The sequence below is a fragment of the Barbus barbus genome (assembly GCF_936440315.1).
Source record: "Barbus barbus genome assembly, chromosome: 6".
In the NCBI taxonomy this organism is placed as follows: domain Eukaryota; kingdom Metazoa; phylum Chordata; class Actinopteri; order Cypriniformes; family Cyprinidae; genus Barbus; species Barbus barbus.
Window position 1 is genome coordinate 8,386,765 of NC_136734.1, and position 18,159 is coordinate 8,404,923.

The window sequence follows — 18,159 nt, forward strand, 5'->3', positions numbered from 1 at the left end:
TGTGGGCAAAATACTGAAGAATTCAGGTTTATTATAAAGATTTATTCAAAATAATGTCAGTGGAATTTCATACCGATTTGCATTTATGCAATATTAGATAATATTCCACCGTGAGCACAAAATCACAACATTCAAACTGACAGTAAAACGATAAGTAATTCAGTTTAACAGTCACAATGTCATTTTTTTATACAGAATTACATTCTATTTGTATAAATTAATGCTTTTGCAAGTCCTCCAGTCTCTGTTAATTGGTGATATAAATCAAGAGGGCCATCACAATATAAGAAGGAGCTTAACTTTTAAATAATTAACATGTTAGATTGACTACAAACTAGCAGCTATATGAGAGGTTTATTAATTAGCATATTAATAATTTGGTTATGGTTTTTCACACACCACATTATCTTGGATTGGCGGTGTCATTCATAAAAAACATCAAATTATTTAGTGTCATGGGTGAATTGTCCCTAAAATAGTTATAGCATATGCCAACAAAAAGACCTAATAGAAAATTCCCAGTCAAGTACAGCATTACAAATTCCTACACAATTGAATAAGCTCTTCAGTGACTCGAGTCATGAGCTTCATAAAGCTAAATTGTAAGGCAGGTTTAAACTGTCAGTGTGTAAGGACTCCTAACACAGAGCACAAAACCTGCATTCAGAGCAATAGGGAAAAATAAATATCGCCTGCTTTTTTCCACCCTTATTCCTCTTTACATAGGTATGTTTACAGAATGGCCATGGAACAATCTGATCATGACCGCTTGAAGTGGTTAGGCTGATTTTTGTAACAAGGTACAGTTCAATTGTGGTTGCTGTGCCAGTTTAGCCAGCTTTGTGGACTAGCCTAACCTGGTCTACCTGGTTAATCTAGACCCCACCAGTTTGTTGAGCATTTAGACTAAATAACGGCTAAAATGACCAGCTTTGACCTGTCAGAAACTCTGTAAAATAGGAAGGTCAAAAGAAATAAATAGTTTGGTACCAAGTCAATACTAAAAAAAAAAAAAACAATACAAAAAGTACTGACTGACTGAAGAGTTCTATCAAAAGTGTATTGGGCACATAATTTATGAAGATCTCTTGCGCTTTGCTATAATGTGGCTGCATATGAGTAGGCAACTTGGACAAAATGCCTATTATTATGTTGAAGTATTTATGTTAAAAACAATCTAAGGAAATGTAAATAGGGCATGTAAAATGGAAAACCACTCACTGGTCTAGTTTAAAGCTGCAGTCTGTAACTTTTTTGGGTTAAAAATGATCCGAAATCAATATTTGAGCAAGTACATAACCAGCCAGTGTTACTAAGCTACTAAGCTATCGCATGTGAGGATCCTGCAGGTGACAGATCGTTTATAGCCTTTTCTCACAGCAGCTAGAATAATTGAATTTATCATTTTGATGGCGGATTATAATCCAGAAAGGATTGTGTGTTTATGAAACGCATGTGAATGAAATTAAATTATATTCCAGTTTTAAATGTGCTTCTGATTACAGCTAGCCTGGGATTACACAAGATTTGTATTTTAAAGACAACCAACATCACTGCTGATGTTGTTAACATTAATAATTTGAGAATAATGTATAACAATAATAATTTGCATGGTTAGATGTGATATGAGCTAAGTGATCGTTAGATTTAATCACCATTGGTAGCACCATTGATTTATTGTAATGCTTTTTTCCTAAATTGGTGAGAGCAAACGTGGCAGACTTGTTCCTTACTTGTTCAGATGACAATATACGGTGAAAATTCTTATTTGGGTCATATATTCCAAGACGTAGGCTAGAATCTGTGATTCCTAAGTACAGTATCCACACCGGTGCAGTGACTGACACACTGATACACATACTCCTCAAAACATTAGATTCATCCACGCTGGAGCCGTGCCGGAGCACAACCCCATGCACGAAAGATAATTCCCCACAAAGCTGCAATTCCAGGTTTTCAAACAGAGATGGCGATAAAGAGGCAAATATTACGGACTGCAGCTTTAAGTATCATTAAATTCTGATATTTGTGTCGAAATATTGAAATTTTGGTATTGTAAAACAAGCTACTATATAATATAAGCTGGTTTTGGCTGTATTTACACTTCAAGGATGCTTTCACTACTGTTAAAAGTGTCGTGGGAGCAGGTGTGTCAAAGACTATTGTGCAAATACTATTCTTTCAAGATGTTATTGTATTCTTAAATTTTAACAGTCCCGTAAAAACATGCTAAACAGATTCAAGATTAATATTATTAACATTAGGGTTTGAAATTACTTCATTTTCAGTTACCACATTTTTAGAGCTGGCAAATCTGCTAAATTGAATTTTCATGTGTGGTCCTGAAGGAAGTCTGAAAGTACTGTAGATTCCCACCTCTGTGTTCTCCCCCTGCAAATATTTTCCACTCTCCCCTCTTCACAATGTTTGGATGCCTCTGAGACGTTATTCCACAGAGGTCATGAGCGTCACAGTCCCTCATGGATTTTGGAGCATGTGGAGTTTTCTCCAACTTTCTTGTTGACTATAGGGCTTATTTTTAGTTGTCTGTGAAATATAGATTTTCTTTCTTTTTTGTTCAAGCTTGAAAAATTGAAGTTTCAATTAGTTTTTCACAATGGATGTATATTTGTCTTAATAGTTGTTCTCCTCAATTTTGAAGGCATTTCCTGATATAGCTTCCCAAAGGACTGTACAATTGGTCTGTTTATGTAGAACTTGGAGGCAGACCACAATTGTCATTCACATCTCTCACATAATTTGCTGTCCTGTAGGGTTTAAATCTTTTTTTTTTTTTCCTCAGGTTGTCTTTAAAAATTTTTTTAACAAAATATTAAGATGAATATCGGTCTCTCCATAAAGCAAAAATGCCTAATTTCTAATTATAGTCCATATTTTTGTCATGTGTAATTCATGCCCTTTGCAGAATGACAAAGTTCTTATCGCAGGAGGTCACCAAGAGGATGTGGGAGTTGTAGCAGTGGATGACCTGATGTTATAGGAGCACAACTGACCATGACTTTTCATCACAAATGGCATGTATTGCCTTTGCCTATAAAAAGGTGCTGATCTAATTTGAAAGAAGAATTCGTTTTCTTGCTTAACAGTTACAACAAAAATGTTTACCCATTTTAGCATTCTGAACACAAACAGCAGACAGGCTAATACAATTTAATTCCACTCTCCGACAGTAGATGGCGCTTATGGAACCGTAGCATTACAGCTGTTTCCCTGCTAACCGCTGTAAACAAAGCAGCTGAAATGCTACTTTACTAGGCATTTTATTTGGAGGCAAGGTGAAAAGTAAACTCCATCAAAACATTTGTGAAAACAATCTGTTCCCCCTTATGCATTCATCTTATTCATTCATCCATCCATCCATGTGTGAGACTAATATTGCTTAATGCTGAGTATTATTTACCATCATGAGTTTTTCAAATCGCGATAGTCCAATACAGTTTTAATGATGATTAAAATATGAAAAGGTCATGCATCCAGACTTTTTTTTCGGTTAATCGCCAAACCATTTAATCGCTAGTCCATTGATCAATGTTTATATGTGAATAAATGCCTAAGTGAAATCTGTTAATCATATAAAGTGATCATGTTTCTTCAGAAGACTTGGATTAAATTGTTCAGTACATATGGATTAGGTTTGCAATCTCTTTATGAGCTTTTTGGAAGCGTCAAAATTTTGGTTGCATGGACATTTAAAAAGATCTTTATTTGTGTTTCAATTATGATCACAAGGCCTATGAGTTTGAATGACATGTGGATGAGTAATTGATGACAGAATTTCATTTTTGCGTGAACTTTCTCTTTAAATGTCATATGGACACACCCACGTCACATCACCAATAGTCACTGTTGCTTATCTCAGATTGCCCGACTGACTGAAATTGAATGGGTTGCAGTAAAAAGGAGCTCTGATCAGTGGGAATCAGCCCTTCATTTTTAGTTTCTAGCTGTGGTAAAAGTTCATGTGAATCATTTTGTCATGTGACTTGGCATCTGCTGCCCAGTAACTGCTCAGGTGCTGGATGAGCTCATGCAGGAGGTTTGAATGGGATTGCAGGAACCGATTTGGAGGTAGTGGACCATGACACCCTCTTTCAGGTCAGGAAAGTCAGGGTCTGTCTGTGTGTGTTTTTTAAAATATATTTTTTGAGCACGCTGGTTCTGGGGAGCAGGTATTGGGTTTGGAAGGTGAAGTTAAGGAATTCTAAAAAAAAAAAAAAAAAAATTATCGTTTCTAAACTTTTCTGAAGTTGCACTGTCTCCTGTCTTTCAGCATTCAGTCCTACTCCAAACTCATGTCATTGGTTGAGTCAGAAGTTGATATGTTGGACTGCTCAAACAGATATTTGAAATTGAAGAAAGTATTTTGGAGACTCAAAAATGAAACAATTCACCTTTAACATCAGTGCTAGTGAGCTGTGCTGTGCCTACATTTTTTTTTTTTTTTTTTTTTTTTTTTTTTTGCTACAAGAGATATTTAACTCAGAAACATCTGGTAGCGATGTTCTTTTTGTTGTTAGAATTGCTTAAGTGATTGTTGTATATTTTATAAACTCTAGTATTTACAAGAATCATCCACCATGGTTTCATTTCTATGCTGTTGTCATCTAACCCCTCTTGTGGTTGTCATTTTCTCCTGATGGATTTTTTGTCTTTGTTTATTTGAGCCAGTATGTTTTAAAGATTTGACAGCATACATTTTGGGAAATCCATCAAATTATTTTTTAGTTTTTTTAATGTCACATCCCAGTACTTTGTAAATGTGTTTGTGTGAACCCTGACACTGACCATACATGACCTTAAATCCTCCAGTCAGATCAGATTATATATGAAAATATGTACTTTTTGTACATCCCTAATATTACGTATTATTGAGTCAAGTGAATTATGGACACTGCTTCATCCGAACTATAAATATCACGTTTTGTCTCATTCTGTATGGCGTATCTTGTCAGTGTCTGCGCTTGCTTGGCCATTTGTTGTGGAAAAAAATAAGGAGAGTGTGTCCAGCTGAATTCAATTAGTATTTTGTTAGACGGGTATAAAAAAAGCTTAGTTTACTGCGGTAGCCTTCGCGTGAAGGCCTCCTCGTGTGAAGACCAAAGAGCGTAAAGACCATCGACTCTACCGTGTGACTCCACCGGGCGGGGACACCGGCAAAGGATATAAGTATCGCTTTTTATTTCTCCTCTTTTCTACTATTTGTTTCACTTCTGTTTCAGTGTTTATAACTATTTCTTACTATAAGTAAGTTGTTGTTTTTAGCATGTGTGTTTGGCAGTGTTATTTCTTAGGATTACTGATAAATTACTGTCCTGATTTGTATTTGTTATCTATTTTATTTTTAGTTAAATTATGTCTGAATTTATTATGTCTGTACTCTGTATAGGTCTTTTTTTAAGTTTTAGTTTTATTTAATTTTAGTTATTTTAATACTTCAACAAACTAAATGGAAATGATATATATATATATCATTTCCATTTAGTTTGTTGAAGTATTAAAATAACTAAAATTAAATAAAACTAAAACTTAAAAAAAGATATGGATGCACGATATGAAAAAGTTTAACCGATACCGATAATTAAGTCCTTCTCATGGCCGATGCTGATAAATTCATATTTTTATATTATAATTGTCATATAATCTGCAGTTTGTGCACCCAGGAGAATACAAAATCTAAGATTCACTGGTTAAACTGATATTTTAGTAGCTCTGGCCTAACTATAGCAAACATCAGTCCTGGCTCTTCAAATGTTTTTTATTTTTTGTGTAAGGCACCACAATACTTTGTAACAGAAATGGTTTAACAGAATTATGACAGAACTATGGTTTATCTGCAATTAACAACTCATTAACAACAAATTTATATTCAAATATTTCATGCATAAAGAAATGCATCTGTTCAACGTTTTTAGTGCACGAGGATGAGAAAGTTATATAGTCTTTAAGCAGTGTTGGGAGTAAGGCGTTACAAAAGTAATGCATTACAGTAACGTATTACTTTTTGCTGTAACGCAGTAGTGTAAGGCATTACTAATCAATTTTCAGTAATATTTTACTCTGTACATGTTCAGTAAGGCTTGCATTACAACACACTTTTAGCCCCCAATTATTATTATTTTAAATTTAATTTAAAGTTGGGCTCCTACTTTATGTCCCTAGGGCTGGGCTTTGGGCCAATATTAACGTCATAGTTCAGACGCGGGCCAGGCCTCAAGCAAAAGCCCCAGCAAAAGTAATTACCATGAATGTGTCCGCGGGAAATAGTAAGGATTCGCCATCTCCTCATTAGACGCGCCTTTAGAGAGAAGTGCATCTTCACGGATAACGATTGTATTAAATAGTTTTTGTTTTTATTTATTTCGATAAGTAGCAATTTAAAGCTTTCTTTAGATATATTTATCATGTCTGTGAGGCATGTATTTCGGTTCATTTTTGTGAACGAATGACAGTCGCGCATCACAGATCAGATTTCATTTATCACCTGAGGAGAGTGAGTCGAGCTGACTGACAAGAGTGAGGTGAAAAAGACAAGACGATGGCAGAAGAGTTTCAAAACCAAATGTAAAAGCGCCTGTTTTAAAAATATTTTTGGATTTTGAAAAGCCTGTTGACCTGCCATTTATCTAAGGTGATATTGGAAGGTCTATTTATTTATTTATTTTTTAAACATTCGTTTCTCATTTAGCCTATTTGGTTCCACAGTATTTGCTGATTTTATTTTATTTAAACTGTGATATTTTTCCCATTATTTTACATCAAGGTGTATGCAGTCTGTGCCTCAAAACTTTCCATCTCACTAATAAACGTTCTACGTTTTCTAATTATTTGTTCCTCAGTCTTTACTGATTTTAAGTTTTGTATAGGCCTACCATGCATATTTAAAATTTGTAAGTTATCTGTTATTTTATATTAGGCATATAGCATGGTGTATTTTTATTCGTTTTGTTAATAAAAGTTAGCTATATGTTCTATGTTGTATTTTGTTGTTGCTTGAATTGAATTCAAGCAATTGATGCCGAATTGCCGTTAATTTAAAAGTGAAAATAAAATACGCACGGTGCTTTTACAAGCTATTTAAGCAAAGTAAAGTGAGAAAACTCAAGCGAACTAAAAACAAACAACTACTTGATGCCGAATTGCCACTAATTTGAAAGTGAAAATAAAACGCGCACAAGCTTACAAGCTATTTAATAGCTTATAAAGCTATTTAAAACCGAAGGGAAGCGAGGAAAAGAGAGAAGACTCAAACGACGTCCACCCCCCCATCCACCGAAGTGATACCGGCAAGGTGTTGACACACGTCGATTAACCAGTGGGAAAATTTCCTTTCGGAATCCTTGCTGAACATGCGTTGGAAATAGCAATGGCATTGTCCTCCTCTGCCACCGAGAAAAACTTCCAGACCGGCGAAGACATGTTCACAAATGATGACGTAATGAGCACAACGCATGCTGAGATGATGAATCTCTGATAAATCAGACTGATTGATTGATTTACCAGCAAGCATACTTTATCGGATCTAGTTATCGGATTTAATTTATTTATCGGAGCAATAAAAATGACGTCATTTTCTCTCATATCGGTCGATAATTTATCGGTCCGATAAATATTGTGCATCCCTAATATAATATATATATATATATATATATATATTATTATATTAGGGATGCACAATATCTAATATACAAGTTTCACTTTTTGAATGGTATTACTGAAATAAATCAACTTTTCATGTTATTCTAATTTTATGACCAGCACCTGTGTGTGTATGTATGTGTGTGTGTGTATATATATATGTATGTGTGTGTGTGATTGTACATATGTAGTTGGTTTTTGGTGTTATGGCTTAGTGTTATGTTAGAATCATTATTATACTCTTATACCTTTTGTTCTTTAATATTTTGAATTGTTTTTAGCTTTATTTTCTTTTTTTTCATTTGAATGTTAAGTTTAGAAATTTTGCATTTGTCATTTTAATTTCTTTATTTTTAAAATATGTTTATGTAGTATTTATAAAGTTTTAGCTTTTAGGCTTTTTTAACTTAAAGTTTGTTTTGTTTGAGGGTTTTACATGTGGAAACAGCCTTTCTGTTCCAAAATTGTACATCAAAAACCTTCTTTTACCTCAAATGTACCACAAATGTCAGCAAAATGTCCATGTGTGGTCATTCATATGGTGCTGACCCATTATTGTAAAAGGTGGCATTAAATATATTCTTAGATTTTAGCAATGGAAAGGATAATCCCACATTTTACAGCGACTACCTGCATACCACAAATGCATTAAGACTGTTTGGATAAACTAAATGAACTTGAATTTCCTTTTGGAATTTTTAAGGAAGTAACGTCTAGGAAATGGAAATGTTTATGTTAGGTCTCACAGACATTGTAGGTGTTTCAGGTCATTGCTCATCTTCCTGAATGTGTCACTAATACTCTTACTATCTTGCTGTCTTACTTTGACCTTCACCTCTCTCTTATTCAGCCCTGCATCACAGTCTGGGGGCGGGGTTATGAGGCCTGTGTCCTTATATGGTCATACTCACGCTGAAGCTGGAATGGACTGCTGATTCACATCTCTCTCTCTCTCTCCTCTCTCTCTCTGCTTTTGCATCTATTTCCATTACCAAGAATGATGGAAAATTGAAAGTTTCCATCTGTTTTACCTTCATCACCTTTCATCATCTCTTTGGATTATTAATTAGTATTCAAATGTGTGACCTTTTAGAAAAACTTTGCTTGTTTATATTCTTAAACTTAGTCTTCTCCACATGCTTTTGAGTGGTTTACTCATTATGCATCTCCAACACACTATTACACCTGTAGTCTCCACTGATCACTTGTGATCGGACCACCCGAGAGGATTGTTAAACAGGGAATTTGGTATGAAAGTAGTAGAGGAAAACAGTGCAATACGTAAGTCATGAGAATTTGAGCACTGCTGCTGAACTGCCAAACAGAGCTTTACCATTTGAGTCTCCATGCTGTCATCCTACTTTCTTTTGCTGTCATTCAACTTTTAAAATGTTGAATAAAATATTGAAAGAAATGAGGATGAGGGAATGACAACACACACTCCCTGACCAGCCTGTTTTCCAATACTTGGAGAAAATCTTTAAGTTTTTTGGGAGAGTTGACCCAAAAATTAAAATATACTCACTCTCAGGCTATCCAAGATGTAGATGAGTTCGTTTGTTCATTGGAACAGATTTGGAGAAATTTAGGATTACATCCAGGGCCGTAATCCACAAGTAATCCACACAACTCCAGTCTATCAATCAAAGTATTGTAAGGAAAAAGCTTTGTGTTTCTAATAAATAAATCCATCAAGAAGGTTTTTTTGTCCATAATACTGATTCCTCCATTGAAAAACTTGTCTGTCTGTCTGAATCAGGAGAGAGATATGCAGAGGTTAAGCACCGTTCATTTTGATGCGAGAGGACAAAAGGGGTACAGACTTTTTCACCAGCGAAAGTATTATTATGGATTAGGCATGGGTTAAAGTTAAAACGCCTTAATGCTGGATTGTTTCTAACAACAACATAGTTTTTTGCTTCACAAGACATAATCCAAGTCTTGTGGATTATTGTGATGTTTTTATCAGCTGTTTGGACTCTCATTCTGACGGCACCCATTCACTGCAGAGGATCCATTGCTGAGCAAGTGATGTAATGCTAAATTTCTCCACAGTACATCTCTTCTAAGTTTAATAATAGATTACTTATTTAGTGTCGATAATATGGTTTTGTTTATAATGTTCATTATGAAAAGTTCACAAAATATTTGTAGCTCAAAAGCCTCTGCAGGTTTTCAAAGATATATTTATTTGGCGCTCTTGTCTGAAATAGTCCAGTCATTCTTCAGTCACACAGGGCATTAATATGGATGTATTGACAAGACATAGGAAGTCAAATCAACCCGACACACTTGTTTCCTACTGATGATAAACCATTAACACATCCCCTCCCATAATATAGGCTTAGGCTGTAATGGGTATGCTGTAACAACATCCCAACCACCAAATGCAGAAACTGTATAATTGGTTTGCTCTATTACACCATTACTATAGAGTGAACTGAATCTAGAGCATTCATTATTCACCTGCTGTGCAGATGACCTGCTTTTGCGTCTTCAGCTGGACATTCCAGGTCATGATTTCCAGGTCCCCTCAATTAGAGAGAGTGGATGAGAGTGTCAGTGGGTAAATGTGTCACCGTCTTTATCTATGCTACTGTGTTTCTCATGTAGATATATAGTTAGAAGGACAAACTGAAAATGTGAGACACTTTTTAATTTTTAATTTTTTTCAAAGTAAATACATGCAGGTAAAATGAGTTGTCAAAGCAAATTTATCCAGGTCTGAAAATAAACATCAAGCATGTTGGTCAATTACCGTATAACTTTTAGACATTAATTATTAAATGCGTTTCAAAAATGTGAATATAAGATGATGCCAAGAATGTGCAGCAAAATAAGAAGAATGCTTTAAATAATTTTTGTCAGTAAGTAGCTCATTTATGTTAATATTTTTATTTAAAATGTCTTTTGTATTAAAAAATTTCAAATTGCAGCACGCGTATTCTGAAATATAATTATCTCAGATCCTTTTGTCTAGAGGAAAATTTAAGTTATAAGTAGCACATCTTACCCCACCAGCTCTTTTCCAATATCATCTTTTTACATACTCAAAGTTGCTTGTTCTTTGTTTCTCCAGCTTGATAAAACTATCGACATAGACGAGCGGCGTCTGATCCGTATAGCAATCCGGGAGTTGCGGCGCTGTGAGATTGAACAAATGGAGGCTGCGCTAACCAGCAAGCGCTTCAGACGTGCCCACCAGAGCAGACATGAGGATAAAGAAAACCAGTGTCGGTATGAAGAATTTGTTACTTTATTTAAGAGTTATTATTTATGCCTTATCTGAAAAGCAAAATTTGCAAATACAAGAATCTGTTGTACAAAACACACACTTGCATAACATGAACCATGACATTTTTAATCTGAACTTGTTTTGCTTGTATTTCTGCAGTCCTGATTTGACAGCCTCATTAGATGTGCTGTCAGGGAAGATTCAGGCTATAAATAACATCGAAGAACTTACTGGACTGGTAAGGCCGTGTATGAAGACCTAAGATGTTTGTCTATGATGCTGTTGTGTTGCTTCTGTCAACATTCCTTGAGCGAGATGTTGAGATACTTGTGCTTGTAGTATTCTGGAGATGGTTGATAAGTGTTTCTGCCCCGTATGGAATGTTGTCATATCACCAAAAAAAAAAACACACACAGCGTACTGTAAGTTCTTTGTTAGTGTAAAACAAAAGGCTGCAAAGAGCCCATTTCAAATAAATACCCATTGTTCTACGTTAAGTTGTGAGGTTTATTGTTCTTGATAAAAAGCAATTAATGATTTGTATAATTTCTGTTAATCTGTGAATTGTGTCAAGAACACATGCAATTTACATACAGTTCTCTGTTATAATGGGATGTTTTTTTAGTGAAATATAAATAAACTTACTTTCTGTAATAATTTCCAAGTCCCATATTAAATTTATATAGTTTTTTCTGTCCCGTTTTTGCAGTATGAATATGCAGAAAGTATTTACAGGACCCACAATGAAAATGAACTCCCCCTCAGGCTATCCAAGACGAGTTTGTTTCTTCATGGGAACATATTTGGAGAAATTCAGCATTAATCCAGTATCCCCTGCAGTGAATGGGTGCCTTCAGAATGAAATTCCAAACAGCTGATAAAATCATCACAATAATCCACAAGAAATCCACACCACTCCTGACCATCAATTAACATCTTGTGAAGCCAAAAACTGCATGTTTGTAAGAATCAAATTCATCATGACTTATTCTGATGGCACCCATTCACGGCAGAGGATGCATTTCTCCAAATCTGATAAAGAAACAAAGTCATCTACTTCTTGGATGGCCTGAGTGTAGTACATTTTTAAGCAAATTTTCATTTTTGGGTGACCCATTCCTTCAAATATGGTAAAATATGTTAATAATAGCTGAGAGTACTAAACTTCAGCCGAAACCTGCAAAAAAGTTTATATTGAGGAATTTGTATCATACCAGTTGTGTGGAATTGTTTGAATTCCGTGGAAATATCCCAACATTTTCTTTCAGTGGAATTCTGTGGGTTCACATTCTGTGAGGGCCTATATATCAGTCATGTCAAGCTAAGTACTGTTTTTGTGTGTCTTGCCCTCTGTTTTTCTTTCTTTCGTTCAAGTTACAAAGCGCCAGTGAATATGAAGAAAGAAAACTCGTTCGGGCAGCCATTCGCCGGCTCAGAGATGAGGAGATACGAGGTGAGATTCTATCTAAAGGGCTGGACAAATATCTCATGCGTCTATGTCTGCGTGCCTTTACATTCCCCTGTTCTCATTCACAGGAGCATTAGAGAGGGTTCAGAGCTCTGGCCAAAGAACAGAGCGACGACAAAATCCTCAAAACAGCTTTGACCTACAGGTGAGTAAATGTGGCGTGGTGAATATCAGGAGCGGTAAATCTCAGGGATAACTAGGCTTAAATTTGGGACTTAATGTGGAATGAGGAGAGATAAATCTGAAGATTCAGGACTGGAGATTGTTTTGGCCTGTTAAAAAGTTCAAGGATACAGTGAGACTGGGAATTGGAGCTTTCGTGTTGTATTTGGCCGTCTAATCACAAAAATAAGAACATATATTTAAAATTACGTAAGAAATGGATCATTGTGCAATTTTAATTGATTGTTTGGGTAGTGCCCTATTTCTAGCTCTGATAAATGCAACTTCATTTTAAGTTTGTTTAATACAAAACCGTTTCTAAAATGTGTTTGTTTGGTTAAATAATTTCTGAAGTTTGTTCATGTGTTTAAATGAAAGTTTGAAAAAAAAAAAAAGTCTTCTTTGGAAACATTATGATTTTAAAATCATATTCTATTCATCAAAGAATCCTGATTTTTTTTTTTTTTGCACTAAATATTAACCAGCAAAAACAGTTTTTAACATTGATAATAATAAGAACCATTATTAATAACTGTGCAACAATAGTAATTGAGCAGCAAATCAGCACACTAGAATGATTTCTGAAGGATCATGTTTCACTGAAGACTGGAGTAATGATGTTGAAAATTCAGCTTGGATGATAGAAATAAATTCCATTTTAATATATATTCAAATAGAAAATAGCTGTTTTAAATTATAATAATATTTCACAATATTACTGTTTTTACTGTAGTTTTGATCAAATAAATGCAGCCTTGGTGAGCAGAAGATAAAGTACATTACATTTTTTTTTATAAATTCACAGAAAAGTATGTTTAAAGAACATTTGCAAGAGGTTATTTAACAATGTGTCGGAAACTTGTGTTACTTATTTGATTTTCAATATGTAAATAGGTATACTGGGTAAGTAAGCAACCTTCTATTCTCGCTCTCTCTCTTTTTTTTTTTTTGCTTTCACTTTCTTTTCATTCTTCGTCCCACACACATTTGTCCTTTAATGACTTTATGGTGCCTCATTGTTCCGCTGACTGAAATGTGAAGAATGTTAAAAATTCTGCTTCTTTTACCTTAATCAACCCACGTTCCTCTCCGCTCCTCACTGTCATAATTATTTATTTCACTTCTCTATCCTCAAGTTACTCCTCTCTTTCCATTGCTCTTTCTCAGGCATTGTCTCAGACAGAATTTATTTCTCATTCTGGAGGTGTTTGAAAATCAGCTGACCTGCTTCTGTCTGGCTCTGTTTTGATAACAAGTCCTATCTGGAAAAATCTCCTATAGTAATATGGTAAAGGTTATTTGGGAGTTATAGAGGAAATGATACATTGAGCTAGCCGTCAGTCTGTTTTCATAGCTAGTTAAAACAACATTTGAAATTAAATGCAAAACTTCCCAGCCGTCGTCTTTCAGTTGTGAATGGCAGATGCGCATTTCAGTGACAGCACACGAGGTGTTTATTATAGGGGGTGTCATATGCTATTTTGCAAAAATTAGTCTCTAATCCAATGTTCTTGTTGTACAATTAAGGCCCTGTTATGTCCAGCTTCTCACAGTTTTTAAAGAAAAATACTGTTCTTTTGAACTGTTTGATCAGTTCTTCAAATAATTATAAAAAAGCAGCACAACTGTTTTCAACATTGATAATAATCAGAAATGTTTTTTTGAGCAGCAAGTCAGCATATTAGAATAATTTCTGAAGGATCATGTGACATTAAAGACTACAATAATAATGCTGAAAGTTCAGCTTTGATCACAGGAATAAATTACATTTTAAAATATATTCGCATAGAAAACAGGTATTTTAATTGTAATAATATTTCACAATATTTACTGTTTTAACTGTGTTTTTAATTTGATACACGTCTTTTAAATGGGATGCTGTAATCAGCACTTCATAATGAATCACAGCAGCCACAATCTTGATTATTTATTTAAAGGAACACTCCACTTTTTTTGAAAATAGGCTAATTTTCCAACTCCCCTAGAGTTAAACAGTTGAGTTTTACCATATTTGAATCCATTCAGCCGATCTCAGGGTCTGGCGGTAGCACTTTTAGCGTAGCTTAGCATAGATCATTGAATCTGATTAGACCGTTAGCATCTCACTCAAAAATTACCAAACAATTTCGATAATTTTCCTATTTAAAGCTTGAAATCTCAAAATGCAGATTTCATGATTATTATTGGTCATATCTTTCATCTTTCAACAGTGGCAATAAAGTCTATATTGTGCCATAAATGACAGATACAATCTGTTGAAATAAACAGGGCTTAATGGAAGAATGGCTTTAACATTTACATCTGCTTTGCATACAGAAGTTTACATTTGTCCCGAGTAAGACTGTGTTTTCCCTCGTGTGCACCAGCAGAACTCTTGCCTTTGAACAATTTCCTTCGGTGACGTGAGGTCTGTGCTTTGGTGCTTTCATGTTTTGTTTGCTTCGTTTTGTTCTATCTCAGTTTGACATCTTTTCCTGTGCACAAAGATTGGGAATCATGGGACTCTGAATTCCAGTGTGGAGACAGTTTTTGACTGTTTTTGTAAAATCAAATTTGCTAGTTTATGAACTTTGCAAATATTATTAGCCTATTATTAAATGTAGACTATATATTAAGCTCTGAATATGAATTTTTCTAATCAAAATAGATCAGTCCTATATTTCCTAAATGGATATTATTATTTCAGAAGGTTTAGTTTTTAAGATGCATGAAGGCACATGGATTTCAAGTTTGAGACTGAGGGTCCTTCACTGGTTTATCTGTTGACCTGCATTATAAAGAGAGGCAAGGGACTTGAGTTGAGCAGGAAGGGTGGGAGGTGGTATGTGGGGAGGAAGAGAGTGGGAGTGGTCAGGAAGAAGGGGGAGTGGCCAGTGTGATTGTGTGTATGGTAGCCAGAGCTCAGTGACCGCATACACACATGTGGATTGAGAGCAGAGGCAGACAGGAACTCCATAAGAAGGTAAATGACTTTCAGAGAGTTTTAACCTATTGTTATAAATAACCTTAACACATTAATTCCTACCAACAAAACTAAAATTTTAAAGGTTAAATCAGTTAGAAATACCTCTTCAGTGGCATTAGTTGGTGTAAGTGTAATCATTTCTTCATTGTTTTAAATAACAGGGATTAAAAGGCACTTTTTCACAGCTCAATTGTGAATGAATTTACCTTTGATTGTCATCCACATATTATAATCAGATGAGTGTATATCCATAAATTTCTCTCTCTCTCTCTCTCTCTCTCTCTCTGTCTCTCTCTCTGTCTCTCTCTCTGTCTGTCTGTCTGTCTCTCTCTCTCTCTCTCTCTCTCTCTCTCTCTCTGTCTGTTAATTTATTTACTTTTTTGTAATTTTGTGTTCTGTGTTTCTCAAGGCTGATGAAAAAAGATTCGATAAAGATACAGAAATATTGCTGCAATTTATAATAATAATAATAATAATAATAATAATATAAAATAGTTAAAATCATTCTATCTGGATTTTTTTTTTTATGCGTAGCTGAATTTTCATATATTTTTGTGGAAACCATGATATGTTTTTTTCTTTGAAAAGATAGTTCATAAGAACGATCATGTATTGGAAATAAAAATCTTTTGTAGCATTTATAATTGTCTTTACTGCCAGTTTAATGCATCTTTGATGGAAAAAAGTCTTTAAAAAAAATCTTACTGACCCCAAACCTTTGAAACGTTGTATATATGTGTGTGCGTGTAGTAAAAAACTGACTTGTAGTAAAAAAAACAATCTCATACTACTAAAGTGTTCAAAACATATAAAAAATACAAAATGAAAATTTCCTTTCAATTGTTTGAGAGACTGATTGCCGGTAAAGCTGACAGCAGCTATTCAGTGAATAGGGTGTATGGTCTCTTCATCTTGCATTTTAATTTACGTGTGTGTGTGTTGGAGCCAAAATGACAGGCCCTGCTACTGTATTTCACTCATGGTGAGTTAAGTGTGTGTGGTTCACCAGACTTATCCAGACGCTCATGGAAAATGACACTGACTGCTTCACACACACTAGATCTTATGAGCTTTGTGCACTCAGCTACCTCAAAATTGGGCAATTTAGAAGACGTACAGCTTTATGTGGCATTTATGTGGGTAAACATATTTTTCATACAAGTAGAATAGAAACCGAGATGTTGTGAGAGTTCAGCATTAGAGTCCATTTGGCCCACACTTTACTGTGGCCACCATCTGAAACTCTTGCAGCACGATCGCTGGATTAAACCTGTCAGAAAGGACTAAATCCACCACATACACATGCATAGAGGTTTACAGTCACTGTTCACTCAAAAATAAGAATCAGTCATAAATTTTACTCTTAGAACCACGTGCAATTTGACTGAGTTTTGTCTGTAGAGGAAAGCTGCTCTTTGTGTAATAAATCTGAATGGGGACTGGAGCTTCTAAGCACCTAAAGGACAAAAAAGTAAATAAAGTTGTCCATGCAGCCCATGCACTATAATCAAAGTGGTTTAAAGCCATGCCATAGTTTTGTTTTAAGGAATGGACAAAACTTAAGTATGAATGCGGGCGCTCTAGTTCACAGAATCTTTATTTTTGGGTGAAATGTCTCTTTAAAGGCAACCTTGGTCTGAACTTCAGAAAAAGCCATTTCTCATGTGTTTCTTTGGCAGCCGACTTATAATTATAGTGTAGAAATATGAACGTGACTGCTGCTGAGCAGTTTCTGCATCGGTTTGGTTTATATCTGTTTTTTTTTTTACAGTGAGAAAAGCGATGCTTTGCTGTTGTTTGCAAGTAAAATCTTGAAGGTTTGCTGTGGGAGAAAATAGTCATGTTAGTCACCCATTTACATGTTAGGTTTAAATCGTTCTCTCAGACTGGCTTTCACAACTTCAGCTGGTCTGAAACACAAACACGTGACCTAGTGTAAGGCTGACTATATCCGTTTGTGTTGGGCTGCTGATTAACAGCAGTTTGGTGTTTATTGTACCATATAACTCTTAATCCTTTTACAGCAGGTAGACAAACTCCATTAAGCCAAAAAGACTTAAAGTCCATGGCATTAAGCAAACGCTAAACATCTTAGTCCATTCAGCCGTCTTTACGACTTTGCAGACTCAAAGGTTCAGAATGGTTAAACTTTTTGAGAGAATATTATTTTCTGTAATCCATGGGCTTAAATGAGCATCAGGTGCTTAAAATGGAAGTTATCTGCAGTTGAAAACCTGTTGTTTCTCTAATTAATTCGTTTTTTAGAACCTCTTTCAGTGCAGAATTGCAATTTTGCAAGTGGATTGATCATGAAAGTTAGTAAATATGATGTCTGTTGACCAACCAGTCAGTTGTTTTGGTTTTGGGAGAGTCCCAAATCAATCTATAAGTGATTCTGATTATTTCTTTTGAACAGGAGCAGAACTTTGGGTTTTGGCCACATTTATCTTGCTCTCTAGTCATGATTTTGACACTGAATAGGCCTTCACACTGCAAAAAATGTAAGAAAACACATATTTTTGCAGTGCAGAGGCAATGCATTTCTTGAAAGTTTATTTGTTTTTCTTTTTTTGCAGGACGGTCAAGAGAAAATAAAGTCAGAAGCACTCATCAGCCAATCAGAGAGAATTGAGAACCACAGAGAAGGCAAGTAAAATCACACAAAACAATCTG

The 18,159-nt window shown here is 35.1% G+C and overlaps 1 protein-coding gene across 3 annotated transcripts in view; it reads left to right on the forward strand.

Annotated features, from left to right (window-relative positions):
• The window catches only part of LOC306870832 (smoothelin-like), a 62,835-nt gene that overhangs the window by 1,885 nt on the left and 42,791 nt on the right, over positions 1-18,159 (forward strand). For 2 of the 3 annotated variants that reach the window (XM_079418261.1, XM_079418260.1), the window contains exons 2-6: positions 10,736-10,893; positions 11,051-11,129; positions 12,266-12,344; positions 12,428-12,504; positions 18,063-18,132. In XM_079418261.1, the coding sequence (XP_079274387.1) occupies positions 10,736-10,893; positions 11,051-11,129; positions 12,266-12,344; positions 12,428-12,504; positions 18,063-18,132 (463 nt within the window). Of the gene's footprint in view, positions 1-10,735; positions 10,894-11,050; positions 11,130-12,265; positions 12,345-12,427; positions 12,505-15,439; positions 15,484-18,062; positions 18,133-18,159 lie in introns of those variants that run through there. The other variant, XM_079418262.1, reaches the window with a different exon arrangement.